General features: G+C 51.3%; 1 protein-coding gene across 1 annotated transcript; it reads left to right on the forward strand.

The window, feature by feature from the left end:
• Positions 1 to 6,206: 6,206 nt before the first annotated feature.
• LOC121080186 (ribosome-binding protein 1-like) lies at positions 6,207 to 11,290 on the forward strand. Its single transcript, XM_040578053.1, has 8 exons — positions 6,207 to 6,577; positions 7,123 to 7,271; positions 7,508 to 7,630; positions 8,645 to 8,797; positions 9,134 to 9,252; positions 10,049 to 10,202; positions 10,628 to 10,759; positions 11,043 to 11,290. The coding sequence occupies exons 1-8, from the start codon at positions 6,211 to 6,213 to the stop codon at positions 11,079 to 11,081; spliced, it is 1,236 nt and encodes a 411-aa protein (XP_040433987.1). The 5' UTR covers positions 6,207 to 6,210; the 3' UTR covers positions 11,082 to 11,290.
• The last annotated feature ends 8,577 nt before the right edge of the window (positions 11,291 to 19,867 follow it).

Consider the following 19,867-nt stretch of genomic DNA (forward strand, 5'->3'; position numbering starts at 1 on the left):
GGACAGCGCTGCGCTAGCCCCTAAGAAGGTAATTAACGCCATCCCAGCTGAAACCAGGACGTGCTGCTAACACATCTGGCAATGCCCGAGCTCACTATGCTGAAGCAGAGCTGTATCCTGTTCCATAAAACAGGGAACTGATCTTCTGTGCAGGTGTCTATCTTGCACAATTTCTGTCTAAGCGTCTGGACCAGTTACCTAGCGTCGTAGTACCTGACCACGCGCTACTCGCACACAGCGAGGGCATGCTGAGGGTTGGTTGTTTGGGGTTTTTTTCATTTTGTCTGTACAATGCAAACAGTGCAGGCAAATCGCATGTGACCAAGGGAATTTCAGCTTCTCCCTGCACCCCACTGCTGCGGGCATTTCGGGCGAGCGGGAGTCAGATTCAAATACTCATGGAGTTCAAGATCTGATCCGTTTATTATACAAACCAAGTAACTTTTATAAGGCATTCGGTAAGCGTGTGATAATATGATTGGCTATCTTACAAGCGTATAATAATATGATTGGTTAACAATTGCTTATTGGCAAGAGTTCTGTTTCTGCTTGTTCTGGCACGTAGGCTCTTTTCTGCCGTTTCCCAGCTCCTCTTATCGCGTCCTGCTGGCCCTGGTTTTGTGCAAGCATCTGCAATTTGTTCCTCCCTCTTCATTCCACTGTTCTGGTCGTGACCTCGTCTTATTTCTTCAGTATTTTTCCACTTGCTTCAAAGTTCAGTATAATCATTCAATACAGCAAGAGCCCCAACACCTCCCCCTTTCTTTTTAAATACAGCATTAATACTGCGTTCCACACAGCTCTGAAAACATTGTAAAAGGCAAGGCACTAAAAGTAACAAAAGAATAACAAACAACAATATAGACAGACCTTGTTTCAGTAAATCCCTCAACCACCCTCCAATGCCCAAAGGAGCAAACCACGCATCTATACCCGAAGAACCTTCTTTAACTTGATGTATACGATCTCTTAACTCCTCCAGCTGTCGGTGGATACTTCGTCCCATTTTCCCCCTCTCCTCAGAAACAACATTAATCGCAGGAGAGTGTTATAATCTAACGTTCCTCCCTCCTGAGGCCATTTCGCATCACTCCCCAATTTATACAAAGGCCACCACTGATTACAATATTTAATCCATTTCCTTCTATTTTCGGTACCACCATGTCCTACGATATCACTCCAATGTTTTAATATACAACCCAAGGGCGATTTTTCACAGGGCTTACTCCTTCCATTTCCCATTTTACAATTTTAATTACTTTTTCTCCGGCCGCCTTAGCCACCCAAGGTCGGAAACACGGATAGAGCTCCTTGCTCATATTGCACTCAAACGCATGTCTCAAGCACTCTTGCACTCACACTCAGTCAAAATAATTAAGCTATACACTGAAAATCAAAATGTGCATCTCAATCACACCATTCACACTCTCCGGGCAGCCCTCAGTCACACAAGCAGTATGTTATACGGTACCGTGCACTTATGTACAACTTTTAGGAACACTGACAGTTCACAAAGTATGCATTTCAATGAACAATTGCCAAAAAACAAACAACAAACAAAAAACCCCCACATTTTTCCTGGTCTTAAGCAGAGTGTTAAGTTTTCCGCTATTTGCCATGAATTACCAGAATATTATTATTTTTCAACATACATTTCATAACTCTGAGTTTTGAACATGTAACAAGACAACACATAGAACAAACAAGACACAGAGCGCTATTTCAGTTGTTACATTCTAGGAATTCCCCAATTGTTAAGACAACCTAAAGGAAGTTTTTAGCTTCCCCCTTTTTTTTTTTTTTTTTTTTTTTTCCCTCCTGGGGACTGCGCTGCGCACCGGACGTCTCCGTGCGTCTCACCAGCCACCCCGTTACTAAACATACCGTTTTATCCGCGGATCCAGGGGTTCTCTTCTGCTCCCGGGTGAACAGCTGAGAAGAGGAGGCTCCTCCGAGGAAATCTCCCGGGGCGCGCCTAGGAGCGTCCGCTCTGCAGCTGGTCCCTCAGCCGAGCAGAAATCCTCCTGCCTGGCTCGCCAAAACTGACGTGCGGAATTAGACTCTATAACTCGAAAGTTATAAAGTAGGTATGTTTATTGCGCGCAGATGCACGGGGATCGCTCCTCCACAAGCGTGCATGCCCGAAGTGACGAACCATCCCACATTTATACAATGAAACAAATGAATATTCAATTAACGCCTATACATATTCGTTACCTAAACCCCGCTTCGTATGTTAATTAGCTTATCAGTCCGTTTCCTGGAATGTGGTGGTCTTGCAGGTTAGTAGGTGATTCATGTTCTTGTGACCATCCGATCTTCTTCAGCAAGGAAAGGTGATTCATGTCCTTGTGACCATCCCATCTTCTCCAGCAAGGAGACTTAGCACTCCCTCCCTCTAGATAGCATTTGAATGTCTCTCATCTTCTCTCATTCTTTTTTAAATAGCCCCTTTGTTAGAGGAAGAAGGGCAGGCGTCTCCCCGTCTCCCCTTTGTTAGAGGAAGAGGGGCAGGCGTCTCCTCAAAAACTGTAGTTGTCTCCTCAGAGCTGTGTGCCTGTGTGACCAGACACCGCACCCATGACTAGTCACCATACCCACATTCCTGAGTAGACATATACAATCACAATCGATGTCCATTGTCCCCATTTCACACTGGAATTTCACATGCACATGCACTGCATGACATCTACACGGGACGTGCTTCAAAAGCTACGACCAGGGAGCCTCCTGGCTTCTCAGCAATGCAAGCTCGGGGCAGGTCCTCTGGCCCATTTGCTTGGCATTCATGCTTTATGCCTTAAAAAAGAGGCAAAACACTCAATGTGGCATTCCAGCATGCTAGTAATCAATGAAATGTACTTGGTAGTAACATTAGAAGAGGCAATCGGGTCACCAAGCAGGTAAGCCCTGCCTTGGCTTAGGCATTTGGATGGTTTTCTCTGACGTGTGTCAGAGCAGACACCTGGCTACACGCCAAATAGCAACGTAGAAATACCGGGGAGAACGTTTTCACTACATCCGTGCTCAGACTGTTCCCCTTTTCACTGCAGGCTCTCTCAGGAGCGCATCTCTCCTTTCTAGGGCTACCCTGGGTATGGCGGGTGAGGAAGCTACACACAGGCAGGCTCCAATGGCTGACTCAGCTCCCGCTGGCTCTGGAGAGGTGGGTGAAAGAATCAGAGTGAGAATCTGGGCTGCAGAGACCAGAAAGGCTTTGCTGCTCCAAGGGGTCAACAATGGATTCTTTTTTTTTGGAGATCAGGGAGCCCAACCCAAGCCCATCTGATGTGGAGAAAAGCTGAATTTCTTCAGGATTTCTTTTTTTTTTTAACTTCCACCTGTGCAGCGCAGCCTCCCTGGCTAGTTCCAGTCCACTGGCCAGCTGTCGTGTGAAGGCTGGCACTGCTGCACAACGATCCTGTCTGTCTGGCAGGCTGCAAGATTTTGGCCCAGTGCAGCAGGAGGAACTGAAGGGGGTCAGGGCTCTCTGGCTACAAGCCACGCCGACTGAGCATGGAATCTCTGAATGCTGCAGCAACATGTTTACTCCTTGGTTAACGGTGTCTGACAGGCTGAACAGAACTGTGCTTCTCCACGTGGAGATGCAATGCCTTTTGAAATGAGTAATCACAACCACATCTCTAAATCAAGCGCATTGTTAATTACTACTGTTGCACAGGGTGTTTGAGATCGTGTCTTTCAACAGACACAGGCTTGAACGTCCTCTGCCACAGCAGCAGCTCTAGAAGGAATCTAATGGTTTCTAGCCTGTATGGTGCAGATGTGCTGCTCTGCGTGGCACAGCTATGGTGACACAGACACTGCAAAACCTGCTCTTGTCCTGCGCACAGTTCTAGTGCCTCTAAAATTCAGTCAGGCAGTGTAATTTTAGCCAGAGCTCATTTGAGCTGCATCACAGGGCATTTCACTTGTGAAGTTCTCATCTCTCACTAGTATCTCAAAAAACCCAGCCATCCACAACCAAAAACCAAAGGCCAATCCAGCATCCAGCTGCTTTGGGAGGTGGCGGGAGCAGCTGACGGGGCTGGAGAGCATTTGCCAGCAGTCAGTGATGCCCTTGCCCTAAGCTGGAGTGGCGAATTTTGATCTAAGTCTGACGTGGTGGCAGTGTGAGGTCAGCAGCTCTGTTGGTACCAGCGCATTGTTGGGGTTGCTAGGTGAGGAATGCAGGGCGCTCAGCTCCGCCCCCGTCAGCTCCGGGGCACATTGGTCTGGCCCTAAAGCCAGCAGAAGGACGTGGGTACACGTTCTCTGGACCCTCGTTTCTGTTTCCTGCCAGGAAGAGGAAATCCATCCCTTTTCACCCTGCAGGTTAGGAATAATCCCTCTGTCCCGATGGGGACCATCCCAAAGTGATGCTGCGTTGTCAGGAGGGAGTGGGCTGGCACCAGCTGTGCTGGGATGGAGCCGGCTGAGGCCGCTGAAATCCCAAACGACTGGGACGGACCAGGATAGCGATGCCTGTAGTATCAGCTGGGATCTCACGCAGTGCCCTGGTGTAGAAAGTTGGTCCTGCCGGAGGGAGGCTGGTTCCAGCTGGCGTTGGCAGCCTGCCCGCCTGCCGGCTCTCTGCTGCTTTGTCTGGGATGCTTGGCGAGGCGGGCAGGGAGAGCTGGGCTGCTGATGGAAACAGCCCTCAACAACCCCCCTGGGGGTTGGAGACGACGTTTCCATTGCACTGTCACCCCCTGGCTGCACCAGTGCAGATTCGGCTGTGAGTGAGTTCGCCGCTGTCGGCTGTGAGAAAGGGAAAGGCTCTGAGGTCTCTCCCTGTGAGCACTGAGGTTTTGAAAAGATGCTGATCTCCTTAGTTTTATTCTTATTTTTGCCTCCTCCCTTTCCAGCCACTCCCTCCGTCCCCAGCCCACAACCTCTTAAAGAGGAAATTCAATGATGTTTACAGTTAAGCGCGGGGATGGGAACTTCTGGCAGCCGAGGGCTTGATGCATTGATCACGAGAAAGCGCAGCCTGGCACCTCCTGGGGAGTGCCCCTGCGCAGATGAACTGCCTGACTGCAGCATCGGGGGGGTTGTGAGCCACGTGGAGGTGATGCCCATGGGGGAAACGCACGAGTGGGACAGCGGGAAAGAGACTGGCTTCCAGACTCGGGACGGGGTTCGGTTAGCGATTAAGAAGAGTGGAGGCAGCAGCATCTTCCTCCGCGTGGGGCTGCACCCTGCCTGCCAGGTCTCAGAGCAGGCAGTACAGTCTCCGTTGTGGCTCCGTGTGTTATGGGTGGAGAACCTGAGCGTGGAGAGGAGGGTGGGAACGGATGCCCGCCAGTTAACAGCAGAGGTGGAAAGAGAAGCACCACATCCAATGCTCCCTTTGCAAGTCTCGTTTCTTCCTGTGGGCATCTGCTGGGGAGATGAGATGGTTAATGACCATGCTTTTGCTTTTTTTTGGCTTGAACTTAGGCCTTTTCCTGGTGTTTGCATTGCAAGGAGATGGTAGCGTCTTGGTTCTCTGTGTGGTGTCTGTAGCATCATTGCTGGGGTGGTTCTCGTCACTGGAGGCTGGGAGCAGCGACCCAGTGGGATGTGGTCGCTGTGTGTCCTCCCTGCCAGGCTGGGCAGAGGCCAGCAGTGCCGCAGGGTGCGGGTGGCAAAGGGAGGCGGCCAGGGCTGTTGCAAAGCTGGGGAAAGCTCTCCCATGCATGCTTTCCCCTTCCAGGGGGGTGTTTTATTCCAAAGCTGAGACCCTGGATGCACTTCCACCTGCGCCTGGGTGCAGAGATAAGGCCAGGTGGCCCAGGGAGAGCCCAGGTCTTGGCCAAACTGCACCAGGCAGTCTGGAAACGGGCTCTCTTACTGTCGCAGGGCTGCAGGTATTGCCCAGGGTCGTGCAAAAGCGTCCCATTGGACATGGCATGGGCACTTTGCTCGTGGCTGTCTCTGATTGCATCCCTGCTTTTTTCTTCCCCCTCTTTGGTTCTTCTGGAGCTTGCTGCAGCCAGTGCAAGCAGCCCCTGCGGTGTGGCTGGAGCACCGTGCGCAGGCAGCGCAGCGGAGGAGCGCAAACCTGGGAGGGGGCGGGGGGTGTCAGCAGGTTGCCCACACAACACAGATGGACATGGGAAACTCGCTGCTCACAGAGAGGCCGTTGCGCCTCTTTGTTTTCCCCACTAACTGTTGTTCTGGTGTCTTGCAGGCACAGAAGAATAAGGCAGGATGGATGTCCCTCAGATGCTGAAGGTTGTGCTCTTTGGAGGTTTGATGGTGGTATCGGCCATTGGGATCTTCCTGGTGTTCACCTTCGTGGAGAAGGTCCTCCGTCCTTCTGAGGAATCCTTGGCCAAGCAAGGCAAAGGGCTTAAGAAGACTCAGCAGAAGGAAAAAGAGAAAAAGAAGAAAGAGGAAGCTGTTGAGAAAAAAGGAAAAGAAAAGAAAAATCAAGAGAAACCTAATGGACAGGTCCCAGAGGCACACCAAAGTGCTCCAGTGGTCAGCTCTGTCACCATAAAGAAAAGCAATGTTCTTCCAGCCCATGAGGAGCAGAAGCATAATGGACCTGTCAAGAAGGTGGCTGCATCCAAGAAGAAGAGCGAGCCAGGTAAGGCCAAGTTCCTCTGCATATATCCCCGTCGGGTAAGCCGGCAGAGGGATCGGAGAAGGGCTGGAGTCATCTCGTTCCCTTAGCAAAGAGCTGGAACGAACCTGCCTGGTGAAAGGCAGGAGATGACCTTGCTGCTCTGCATCACTGGCACCGCTGCGTGGAGCGACAGTCCCCCAGCGAGGCTGTGTCACGATGGAGTCCAGCTTCTGATGCCCACCATGTCTCGGCTCCCTGGCTTTAGCAAAGCGTGCCCAGCTCCGGCTGGAATCGCTCAGTGTGATGGAGGGCGGTGGCAGGGCGGCAGGAGCAGTAGCAGAGCCAGGCAGAGGTGGCAGCTGGCTCAGGGAACACTTGTCTGTGGTGAGCACCGTCCCCAGCGCTCGTCACATTGCTTTCAGTTAGAGAGGTATCAAACTTGGCTGTGGACATCTGGGCGGTTGCTGGCGTGAAATGGCAGTTATGGGGTTGAAGTCAACTGAGGTGATGCTACTCAGCCCTGCCGTTGGCTCGAGCGCTCCCAACCCCTCCTCTCTCCTCCCCAGCACCTGCGGACTCGGATGGGCCCCTCTACCTGCCCTACAAGACGCTTGTGTCCACTGTCAGCAGCACGGTGTTCAGTGAGGGGGAGGCCCAGCAGCTCATCGAGATCCTGATGGAGAAAGCGGGCATCGTCCAGGACACCTGGCACGCGGTAGGGCTGCCAGCAGCGTCGTGTCCACCAGGGCTGGGCCAAGCCTCCGGGGGTGCGGAGGGGTGAAGGCAGCTCGTTTTCGGGCAGGCTGTCCCCCGAGGGTCAGCCTTAGAGACAGGAGCTGAATTTTCCCCTGGAGCAGAGGGCAGGACCCTGTGCGTGTGGGGTGGAGGGGTTGGATGCGTGGTGATGCAGGAGGTGGTGGTCCCCGCTGATGTGCCACCCTGTGCCGGCAGGCCAAGCAGAAGGGTGACCCTGTCACTGTCCTGAAACGCCAGCTGGAGGAGAAGGAGAAGCAGCTCGCCACTAAGCAGGAGGCTGCAGCCGCTGCCAGAAACAAGGTGGAGGAGCTGAGTCAGGTAAGTGCGCGCAGCCCTCCCGGCACCCCTGGCACAGGCTCTGCGCCTCACGGCTCGCCGTGTGCCTCCCTCTCCCCGCGTCTTACCCGCCCTTGGAGGTGAAGCGCGGGGGTTCTCTGGGCCCTTCATCTATTTGCTGTTTTCTCCCCAAAAAGGGGAGGAGATGCCCACCTGAGCTCCTCTCCTGGGCCTGATCCAGCCCGGGGAGGCACGTGCCCTGTTGGCAGCCGCAGCAGGAGCGGGCTAAAGCCGTGCCCGTAAGAGACTGCAGCTTTCTGCTGCTCTACGGAGGACAGTAAAGCCCTTCTCATCTCTTGGCAGAGCCCCTGAGCTGAGAAGGTGTTGATCAGTCCCTTTTTAAGGAGCCTGGTGCTATTTACAGCCCCCTTGCCTGACTCAGCCCCTTGCCTCCACCTCTTGTTGGGTGTTGAAGGCAGAAGGGACCCCCGGCACGTCGTGCTCAGCACCTCCTGCCCCGCAGCCGCCAGGACCCTGCTGCAGCAGGTCCCTCTGCCTGCAGGCAGGAGAGGAGAGGGCGAAGCCACCCTGTGCACTGAGTGCTGTGCTAAACCCCGGCCTGTGCAGGCAGCCCAGGGCAGCGGCACGGCATCACCCAGCCGGCCAAGACAGCATCCCTGCCTTGGCAGGGGGCGGGGGGGGGAGTCTGTGTTTCATTTGTGGGGGTGTTTTCTTTTTTTAGTTTTCCTGCTTTGCCGCAAACTTGATGTGATGATACTGATCCTGGGGCCGGGGAGGGGAATAAAATTCCAGGCGGTCACTCCTGTCTCTTAGCTGGCCCAATGTGGAACAACAGTGGCATCCAGTGGCCACGGAGCCCAAAGCTTAATGCAGGAGGAAATGGAAGTGCGGAAGGGTGTAGCTGGGCCTGGGGGCAGCGCCGAAAGGGTTACACTTCTTAAAGTCTTCTGAGCTAGGAGGCCACTTGGTTCGAGTCCCCTTAAAGCAGGGAAGTTCCTAGGCTGAGGACTGACCGGGTGGCTTCTCTCCTCGAAGGAGCTGGCGGCCGAGCGGGCCAAGGCGACGGCCGTGGAGGGCAAGCTGAAGGAGCAGCTGCTGGCCCGCGAGCAGGAGATGGCAGCGGTGCAGGCACGCATGCAGGCCAGCTACCAGGACCATGTCAGCGAAACGCAGCAGCTGCAGGGCAAGGTGAGCCCCACGCGGTGCTCTGCAGCTTCCTCCGCTGGCTGCCGGCTGGCCCTCGGCGGCAGCTGCCTGGTCTTTTGGAGAAGACCGAGGTGGACGAGGGGACCAGAGCCTCGGGGAGGGGCGAGAGCCCCGCAGTGCTCCTGAGCCGTGGTGCTCACGCTAGAAGAGGGATGTGGGAGCATCCTCACGGGATGCAGCAGCCGCAGGGGCTGTCAGCATCAGCAGACACCTCGCTGTGGCTTCCTTGCCAGTCCCTCTTGCCCATGGAGTGGGCTCCTCAGGGGAGAGCTGAGGGGCTGGCAGCGGCGGCATTAACCGCTGTTGGTCTCTCCCTAGATCCGCACCCTGCAGGAGCAGCTGGAGAATGGCCCCGACACGCAGCTGGCTCGCCTGCAGCAGGAGAACTCCATCCTGAGTGATGCCTTCTGCCAGATCAGAAGTCAGATGGAGAGCAAGTAAGACTAGGGGTGGGGGTGGGGGGCAGAGCCTGGGGCCACCCTCTGGCAAGCCCTGGGGGTGGCTGTCCATCATGATTGGCCACCCCCTTTCTTGAGGGTGCTTCTACAGACGCCCCAGCTAGCTGGAGGTAGAGGAGGGAGTGAGGAAGAGATTGCCAAATGGCTTTTGTGGGCCTGGCAGGGGAAACAAGGATGCTTTTCCCAAGTGGAAGGGCAGGGGAAGCCCTCTCTGCTTTGGAGTCACCTGTGCTGATGCTAGCGGAGGGGGCAGAGGGGACCAGAAGGCGCTGCAGCATTTCTCCACACTTCGGAGAGCTTGTGCTCACCAACTTCAGAAGAAATGTCACTGGCTCTTAGATGGGAGCGGTGCCGCAGAGAACCGAGACCTGCCTGGTGCATACAGAACAACCAGGAGCTAGGGGGAAGAATTTGGCACTCTCTTTTTGTAGAAAGTCTGAAATGGCTGGTGATTAACAGTGGTCAATTAATTACAGAGCAGACTCCAGCTGCTTAGAGTGCTTTCTCCTGTGTCTGGGAACACAGATCCTTGCGTCTTCTATTTCATGAGAAAGGAATGTCTCCTGTGATGGAAACGGAGCTTTTGAAATTGATGTGTCAGCTCCTTCCACCCCATCCCTGAAGGACCAGGCGTGTCCGAGAAGCAGGCCAACACAACCGTTGAGATGTTTCAAGCCCTGTTATCAGGCCCACAGGAGGATGTGTTCCCCCTGGGTAACGCCAGGGATGCTTGACTGGCCTGCGGGCTGGAATAACGCTGCTTCTGTTGGTGCAGGCAAAACGCTGAGGTGGCCAGGTTACAGGAGTGGTGCGGCAAGCTGATGAACGAGCTCTCTGAGAAGTCAGAGGTGCTGCAGCAAGAGAAGCAGCTGAGGAAGAGCTGGAAGATGAAAGTGGCAGCCTTGGAGAGGCAGATGGAGCAGCTGCAGGTCAGGCAAGCGCCTGCAAACCTGCTCCCCCCAGGTGTGAGGGTGGGGGGGGAAGCCTAGATGGTGCATCATGCTGGGTGGTAGCCTCAGGTGAGAGAGGAAACCCAGTGGCCCCTGCCAGCGGGTGCTCACGAGGACGTGGGTGCTCCCTCTTGACTCTGAAGCCCTTGGTGCAGGAGGTAGAGCTTGTGGCTTTGTTACTGTCACCGGGTTGTGGCTGGATTTGGGGTTTTTAGGGGTGTTTAAAGGACACCTCCCAGGTAGAGCCTCTGAGCACGCCGCTGGAGCAGTGGCGCATGGCTGGCTTGTGGCCACCGAGGCAGCTCAGTGGAGACCTGAGGTGACCCGAGATGTTTTGGAGGGGGGAGTGTCGCCAGACGGCCAAAGGAGACTCAGGCAGATGCCTTCTTTTGACTCCCATGTAGGAAAAACTAGGGAAAAAAAAGAGAAAGAACCGGGGCCAGGCAGCAAGCGAACTACAGGAGCGGCTGAAGGTTACCCAGGACCAACTGGCCAAAGGGAGAATGAAGAAGTGTAAAGAACAGCTTCAGGAAACGGTACTGGTGGTGGCCGCAGCCATCCCTCCCCTTGGTGCTGGTGGAGGGCAGGGGGAAGCGCGTGTCAGGCAGTGGTTGAAAACCGGAGACAAGGTGGCACTTGCTGCCGGAAACCATCTGGGTGGCTTTTGGGAAGCTCTGGGAGCACAGGAGATGGTGGTCATGGTTCTCCCTTCTCAAAAGGCAGGACCTGGCCCATCTGTGAAACGCTTTGATGCTTGAGCTGCCACGAGAATAAGGTTGAGACCCAGTTGAGTAACCCACCTCTCTTTTCCTTCTCCAGGGGGAAGAGGACAGTTTGAAGGAAGGGACTTCAGCTTGATGAGTCTGTGACCTAGACCTTACTGTCAGCTTACCAAAATGCCTTACACATTCCTAAAACTAAAACTAAAAATATATGCCTGATTTACTGTAGAAAAAAGTTGCAAGCCATTCGTGACCTAAAACCTAGTTTTGAAACTTAAAAAAAACCCCAAACACAAAAACCCAACCAGTAAACACTGCAGGCATATGTTTGTAAGAAAATCTTCATACTGTTTTGTACAACTACCGTTTGTTCCCAAGGGCACCGCACCGACCACATCGGGGCAGGCAGAACCCACAAATCTGTGAAAAGGGAAGACTCTGTTTGTACATCAACTGGTGAAATTATTTTTTTTCTTTCTTTTTTACTTTTTTTGGTTTGTTTTGGTTTTTTTTGTTTGTTGGAGTGCAAGAAGTGTGAAAGTGAGACCCAGCATGGAAGGAAGCCTCTCTTTGATGGGTGGCTCTTGGCACGTATCTTTTTGTGTATTTCTGGGTGTTGATGCATTTACAATGATGTAGTGAAAAGAGCTTATCCTTGCTTCATTTTCCCAGTTATTATTTACTAATTTTTTATTAAGTTTGCAAGCCAGCCAGGTGTTTGGGGTCACTGAAGAAGGACCCTGCTGTGGCCGGGAGCAGATCCTTTATTCCCCGCCTTGCTTGCTGTGCTGCAAACAGCCATCCCCTCTGTTTTTTCTCCAAGATACGCAAAGGAGAGAAGCCTTCCCTTCCAGCCACGAGTGTTCTCACACTGGCTGCACCCCGAGGTCCCCTGCCATGGGGTCAGGCTGAGCGTGGGGACAGGGCACAGCAGCGTGAGCGTGGGGACAGGGCACAGCAGCACAGCCTCGCCAGCCCAGCGCAGGCTGCTCCTGCTCTCTTAAGCCTCAGCACACCCCTGAAATTCTGTCCCTGCAGGTGCTGTGTGGTGGTGGTCCTTGGGCACTGCCAGGCTCTTCAGCCTTCTCTCTCCCCTTCTTGTGGCTTTCCTTTTGAAACTCCACACAAACCCACCCTTTTTTCCCCAGGTTTTCCTCTTTTAAAATAATTTTTTTTTTTTTTTTATTTCAAGTTGGTTTATTGGGAAATGGCAGAGACCACGTCACAGCTTGGTGCCTGCCTCCTCACAATAAAGCTGCTGAGCCCGGTGCTGACATCAGTGGCATTTGAGGAGCTGGTGGGGGGAAAAGGCCCCCAGAGTACTTGGTACCTCTGGGGTGTGTGAAGAACCAAGGCCAGGAAGGGGGATGAAGGCCAGACCCGCCTCCATTTTGTTCCCAGAGAAGTCTGCGTGTGCTCAGCCTCTATATTAGACACACCAGAGATTCCACGCAGGCAGGACTGGGTAGACACGTGTCCTGTCCCCCCAGCACTGCAGCTTTGGGGGTCATGATGGAGAAGGGATGTGCAAATCACACTTGGGCTGTGGGGTATGTGCATGACCTGTCTCTGATCAGGCAAGAAAAAGGGGTCATGGGACATGGGGCAGGTGGCTGAATTGTGTGGGATCCGTGGGGCTGGCCATGGGGAGAGCTCGGGGGGAGATGAGCGTCCGCATTTGGAAAGCGAGCTGCCTGGCGGACCTCTTCATTGCCTCCTGCCCCCTGTCAGTTTGTCACATGCAACGAGCTCTATTGCACATCCCCGGCAAAGCCCAGGGGGCACGCTGCCCTGGTGGGAGCCGTTCTCGCTCACCTGTGAAGCTCCCCAGCTGGCTGTGAGGGTGGGGGGGGAAGCCTAGGTGGTGCACCGTGCTGGGTGGTAGCCTCAGGTGAGAGAGGAAACCCAGTGGCCCCTGCCAGCAGGTGCTCACGAGGACGTGGGTGCTCCCTCTCGACTCTGAAGCCCTTGGTGCAGGAGGTAGAGCTTGTGGCTTCATTGTTGTCACCGGGGTGTGGCTGGATTTGGGGTTTTTAGGGGTGTTTAAAGGACACCTCCCAGGTAGAGCCTCTGAGCACGCCGCTGGAGCAGTGGCGCATCGCTGGCTTGTGGCCACCGAGGCTGGTAAGATGCACGGAGACGTCCGGCATGCAGCGTAGTCCCCAGGAGGAAAAGGTACCTTGGGAAGGGGGTTTGCTGACCAAAGGGTGGTCGCTAGCGATCTTGAAGGCAGATCGAGCAAACCAAGGTTACTGCCAAATCCTATGAAAAGCCCAGAGGCCTCGCGATGGAAAGCGGGGGGCGGGACGGAATAAGGCAGAATCTCACAGTAATAAGTTAAAAAAAGAGGGACCTCATAGCAGAAAGTAAGGGAAACTTTGCGTCGGGAAAAAAGAAAACAGGGGAGTAACAAAATCTTAAATAATTCATTACCAATAATCGTTTTTATTATCTGTTACATATTCTGCACAAGGCACTCCAGAAGCAGCCATGGCCCTCACGGAGCCTCCTGGCCAAAAGACTTCAGTCTTGAGGGCAAAGGCTGAAGAGTGCATGAAAGTGAGAGAGACACAGGGGCAAGCACTTGTCCCACCTTGTGACATCACTTGTCGGCATCTTCCCATCTGACCCCAGGCTGCAAAGGGTTGCAGCTCCGCTTGTAAATGACTGGGTACCCTTACAGCGGTATTATCAAGCAAGGAACAACGTTAGAGTAGCAAAAAGACACGGCTTTGCCCTCGGCTGGGGAGGCACACTGGGACAGCCTCCAGCGCCAGACCATTTTTAGCAAAACAATCACAAATACAATTAACTTCTTAGCTGACTTGTCTACAAAGAGGGAAAGGCTCCATACGATAAGCAGCACTCACTATTACTCTGCTGCAGAATTTAGTTCTTCCAGAGGTAATACACTCTGTTTTGCCAGCACCTAACAGCAAACCATGTAACACGAAGATGCGGAGTTAAGGTACCTGTAAATGCACTGGTTTTGTTTCCTGGCTTTTGTGCTTCCCAGGGCTGTCCTGTGTTGTGCAGCTCTGATATTTTCCAATTTTTTTTATATTTGGATATAGTAATTGCTAACACAGAGCCTAAGGCTAGCAATTACAACATCTATTTACAACATGCACACTGGCTGTGTGCACCTGTTCCACCAGCCTCCCATTTGCTTGAAACATGTCAGTCTCCCTGAGGACACGTTCAATGAGAAACCACCCCCCTACCCTGCAGAGCCCTGCTTTACTTGCTGCCAAGCCTCCTGCATCCCCCGGGACAGATTACTTTTGGAAGGCCGGCCAGGGAATGTTTACCAGCTATTGAATCAACAGAGTTCAGCCACACGCCAACATTTCATGCTGTTACCTGAACGGTGTCGGAACTCAGAACTCCATCAAAACAGAACTGGTTTGCACTTTGGTATTAAAAGTTATGTGCAGGCCTGAACACCTCGTTGGGAGCTGGGCCACACAGCAGGCTCCTCTGGGCAAAGATTTCTTTTCTAAGCAGCCGTTATGCAAGTACCAATCTGTGAAAAAATTTTGAAACTCAAAGAGAGAGAACCTTGATTTGACATAGTGCTCTTGCTGCACGTTCCGTAGAAGGGAAGTCACCCACATCTCTAGATCTAATGGAAAGTAGGAAAGAAGCACCAAGTGCCAGGTTCTGCACGTGGGCTGGGGCAATACCAAGCACAAGCACAGGCTGGGCAGAGAATGGATGGAGAGCAGCCCTGAGGAGAAGGACTGTGGGGTGTTGGTGGATGAGAAGCTCAACTTGGCCCAGCAACGTGTGCTTGCAGCACAGAAAGCCAACCATGCCGTGGGCTACATCCCCAGCAGGGCGAGGGAGGGGATTCTCCCCCTCTGCTCTGCTCTGCTCTGCTCTCGTGAGACCCTCCCTGTGCAGTGCTGTGTCTTCTCTGAGGCCCTCAACATAAGAAAGACATGAAGCTGTTGGAGCAAGTCCAGAGGAGACCGTGGAGATGCTCAGAGGGCTGGAGCCCCTCTGCTGTGCAGACAGGCTGAGGGAGTTGGGGTTGTTCAGCCTGGAGAAGAAATGGCTCCAGGGAGACCTTAGAGCAGCTCCCAGTACCTGAAGGGACTGACAGGAAAGCTGGAGGGGTGTAGAGGGATTTTTAAAGGACCGAGGACATATGTTACCGTTGTCCAGGTTGGACAACCAAGGCCTGTTAGTTGAAGCTGCAGAGCAACTTTAAATTGTCCTTGGAACAAGCAGTGTGAGAAATAAAACAAGCTATGCGTGAACAAGAAGCCAGGTGCAGAGCAAGTCCTGGGAACCGCAGAATCGACACAGTCATTGGCACACTCTGATCAGGTGCCTGCAGCATGTGACACGGGTGCCCGCATGGCCAGAGTCTTTTATCCAATCACCTGTGTGTAAAGTCGGGTGGGCGGCCGGTTTAAGTTATAAATACGACCTGTTTGTTTAATAAAGTGAGCACGGCACGTAGCCATATTGGTGTGATTGTCGTGAATTGGCTGACTCTCCACGGGGGACCTTCTTCGCCTGGTGTCACCCGTCTGGAGATGCACCAGGATCCCTGGAGCTCCTGACCCCCCCCCAACCCTCCCATCTGTTGCCCTCATCCCCACTCCCAAGCAGTGCAAGTATGTCCCAAAAGGCGTTGCCTCCAGGTAATGGCGAGAGGAGAAAAGAGACCGCTATAAACTTGTAGGACGTGTCAGGGCAGCGACTGTTACAGGCAGGTTTAAAGAAACACGCATGGAGGGGCCCTTGGCACTCTGGAGGCAGAGGGGACTGCACATGCAGGTGGGGAGGCCGGGGGAAAATGCTAATGAGTGAGAGGTGGTTAGCAGCAGTCAGAAGCTGCTGATTATCCCACGCTCCAGCTTGTTCTCAGGAGAGCTGGGAAACTCTCTCTTTGATCCTCCTGCATTTCATCTGATAATTGGATGGGGGTTCCAGATGTTACTACTGAGCATTTCAGAGAGCTGATGGAAAGACATATCTTGAATCAAGGGGCCTTGGACAATCCCAGAGGTATTTTCAGTGCTTTGCTAAAGGAGTGGGACACCATTCACCTTCTTGTCCCTGTTGAGCTATTGCTAGGGTTCATTTGTATTGTCCCCTGGATGGCCTTTTCTTTACCATATACATCCATAAGCTTCCACCCTTTTTTACTCAAGTTTCACAGAGAACAGCGCTGAATCTTTATTTCCTTCTGCTTAGAAGAGCTTTGAATTGGATTGAGTTTGTGTGTCATTGCTGCAGCTCTGTATGACTATTTCAATAAATGGATTTACTGATTTAGTGGCATTTAGTGGTAGCGACTGCAGCAGCAAGTCTGAAGATGCCTCCAAGAACATTAATGGAAAGGGAATTTTGAATTTGTCATTGCAAATATGCATGTTAAAAGCCTGATTCTGGCACCTAGATCTTTTCATGAACAGTACATCCAACCAAAGCAAAACACCTTGAAATACAAAGATGTAGGTTTTGTAATAAGTTGCTCATTGATGGGCCACAGATCAAGGTATTAGCAGAAATCAGCTGGGGAAGATTTTTCCTGTCTAGTCCAGGAGGAGACAAATCCAATCCCAAAACGCCTGGTCTCACAGAAGCTCAGATTACAGACTGTCATTGCAGGTTTCTTTGGATTTCCAGAATTTCTCCTGTGGCACAGTACTGGATGAATGGAGAATGACAGAGACTGAGAAAGGTCTGTTGGCTTGAAAAAAAGTTACAACAGTTATCAGCGTAGTTAAAGTACTGTAGGTGTAACAGCATGATCTCTATTATTATTCCAAAGAATAATGCCTTTCCCCAGTTGAGTAACACAAATAAGATCAGAAAAGTGCCTCTTTTGGAAAAGCATCCCGAGTGGGAGTTACGCAGTATGAAATGGCTGTATAATTTTAATGGTAAATTTCTTAGTGCAGACAAGCCCCGCTCTTGTAACAGTCCCGGGGAATGCCACAAAAGAGGGCATTAGTGTTACTAAAGGGCCAACAGTCTTCTAGGGAAATGTTTTCCATAATCAGCTATAATGTGAAATTATACAGTGCCTAGATACCATAGTGACATAGATAGATAGATGGGATGTGTCAGCTACTCCCTGTAACAACGTCTTGAAGATCTCTTTATGGATGAAAACACCCAGTCACACACTTATCGTCAAGGCTTGTAGCTCCAGATGGAAGAAAAAGCTGCATTCACCCAGGCATGCCCATTCTTGTCTGTTTTACTTGGCGGTTGACCACGGGCACTGCATGGAGCTGTGTCCACTTCCAGGACTGCTGATAAGCAGGAGACTGGGACCCATCATCCCTGTGTTCTCATGAGGCAGAACAAGAGCACAGAGGGGAGAGAGTGTCTCTGTCCTCTGTAAAATGTTGAGTTTGCCTCCTGAGATAAAGGTTAAAATGCACAGAAGAATCCTCAGCAAGGGGTACCAAAGGTAACATCTCTGGTGGTGCTGAGACACCCAGGGAACAGGGATGGGAACCTCTCGGCCCTGAGCCACTCTGGAGTTACAGTTGAGGAGGCAAGTGGTGGAATCTAAAACTGGTTCGCACTGCAGAGTCTGTGAACGCACTATGGGTACCACAGTCCTTGACTTCTTGAATACGAGCTCTGCTCTGCAAAGAATATGACAGGAAGCAAATACTGAGGAATTTTCAGTATGGATGGCTGGAAGTTAAACAGACTTCTGTGCTGATCTCCATAATCAAGGGCAGGCTGTCTTGCTCCTGCAGCTGAGGTTTGGGGCTGGTTTTATGCATTTTTTTGGGAATCTTTTTTTCTTAGATGATGTGAATCTTCATGTCTGGGCACTGGAGCACAAGCTGTTTCTAGTAGGTCATGCAGATCTCTTTCCCTGCTTTGTCTTGATACAGGTGTTCCAGCTGCTGAAGCCATTTTGGGGCTTTCATGCAGCAGTGGCTGCCATCAGCTCAAAGTGAAGATAAAACTGCACTGCTGAACGGGTCTAAAATGTGCAAAAAGGTGTGGGGCATGCACAAAACTGTATCTTAGTTTGAACGATGTGCTTGCTTGCTTATTTTCCTGCCACCACAATAAGCAGGATGGGGCCTATGCCTGTGCTTGATGAGACTCCTCCAAAGAAACCTCCTTGGTGATTCATTTAGTTTAAACCCCTTTTTCTCTCAGTAGAATTAAGGATCTGGGCAGATGTCAGCCGTTTTGGAAAGGACTCCTGAGTTGCTGTCCCAGAGTTGGCCTTACGACTTCTAGTATCTAGAACCTCCTCCGACTGTACCACACCAGACGTCCTGACAGCAACAGCATAGGGTGTTTCTTCTGTGAGGATGGAAGCAAACGGTAGGGGCATATGCAGACTATGAGCATTAGCCATGGGGACCAGGAAACTAAGGGAGTGAAGGGAGGAGAAAGAATGGAGGCTCAGCCCAGAATAAAGTGGATATAACATCCCTAACCAAGCCCATTTGCCTGGATTTGCACTGTGTCCTGGACTTCTCAAGGTTGACGCTAATAGGGTCACATTCATGTTACAGAGAGAAATGAGTGGCCTGGTTTGCATTACTGTATTTCATGAAGCAAACTACAAATCTGATCAGAATGAGGTATAAAATTGCAGATGTATATAGCCTCTGTGTGTGTGTGTGTTTATGTGCACGTGTGTACAAACACACAGATTACTTCCAAGAAGCACAACGTATTTGTGGTAGTCTGAAGGTTAATCCAGACTGGGACTTGATTTCCATATTCATTCACTGAGAACCCATACAATCTTTGTAGTAAACAACAAAACCCCCAAATATATTGGAACAATGAGCATTCCTGCAGTCAAATACAGCAAATTCCCTGATGAGTTATGCTAGGTCTACTCTCTCAGGTATTAGCAGGAGAGAGAGGGAGAATCTTGCACTCAAAAACTTAAAGATCCATAAAGATTTTCTTTTTTTTAGCAAGTAATAATTCTTTGGAAATTAAGGCTATTTAAAAGCAATACCATCCCAATAAATGCATTCAGTTACTTTGTCAAGACAATTTTATATTTGTTTCCTATGATGTTGCCATGTGCATCCTAATCAGTGTTTTGCTGTAATTGTAATTAGAGACCATACCTCAGAGGCAGACTCCTTAAAAACTGAATGAAAGTAGCAAGCAGTGGGTGGTAACAGAACTGAGTGTCTTCTGCATATTTACAATGGATTAGGCTTTTTTATTTGAGGGTCAGTGCAGCCTTAACCTATATGCAGTGGTTTATGGCTAATGCCAGCATTGCTTCTGGGTGCAAAGCACGTGTGAGAAATTTCTGCATGCTTGATGTACTTAAAAGGGAAGACAGGAACTTAAGAAGATCTCTTTCCTGCCCTACTCATTTTCCATAATTGGCCCCAACTTCCTCCTAAGTCTTTTCCAGGTAGTGAAAAATGAAATGTGTGTTGGAACCCAGCTTTTTGCCCCTTCAGCTGTTGGCACATCTGTTCATCTGCTGAGGATGAGATGCACGTTACCATACGGCTGAAATGTTAGCGACTGAATTTCTGATGACTGCTTCCATAAAGCCAAACTAATGTTTCAGCAGCATGTCTCTTACCAATTGATATGCACAGAACCTCAGGTTTGATATTTTAGCTCTTCCTCTCTTTTTCAGGGCACACAAAAAAAGAAAAATTAGCCTTCTTGTTTACCCAGAATCTATTCTCTGAGTGCACATGCCCGTGCATCTCTGTGTGTCTGTGTCTAACACGGGACGGCCCTTGGTGCCAGGCTGTCACTACTACTGCGTGTGTCAAGTGCTACAGGACTGTAGCTGTTCCCCTCATTTTATCCGCAGCTATGGCTAACTCTGTGCTACAGACAACAGACGAAAGGAATAGTTTTGCAAACAGCACAATGTTCAAAATGCCTTTTTATCCTTTTCTTTTGGTGCAAAACTTTAAAGTTTTTGAC

This window comes from Falco naumanni, chromosome 21 (assembly GCF_017639655.2).
Source record: "Falco naumanni isolate bFalNau1 chromosome 21, bFalNau1.pat, whole genome shotgun sequence".
In the NCBI taxonomy this organism is placed as follows: Eukaryota; Metazoa; Chordata; class Aves; order Falconiformes; family Falconidae; genus Falco; species Falco naumanni.

What these genes read in the sequence shown, in the direction of transcription:
- LOC121080186 (XM_040578053.1), top strand. Translation starts at nt 6,211, where the DNA reads ATGCTGAAGGTTGTGCTCTTTGGAGGTTTGATGGTGGTATCGGCCATT. An exon ending in CAAGAAGAAGAGCGAGCCAG is followed by an intron (nt 6,578 to 7,122) that starts GTAAGGCCAAGT and finishes TCTCCTCCCCAG; the next exon opens with CACCTGCGGACTCGGATGGG. An exon ending in GGCAGATGGAGCAGCTGCAG is followed by an intron (nt 10,203 to 10,627) that starts GTCAGGCAAGCG and finishes ACTCCCATGTAG; the next exon opens with GAAAAACTAGGGAAAAAAAA.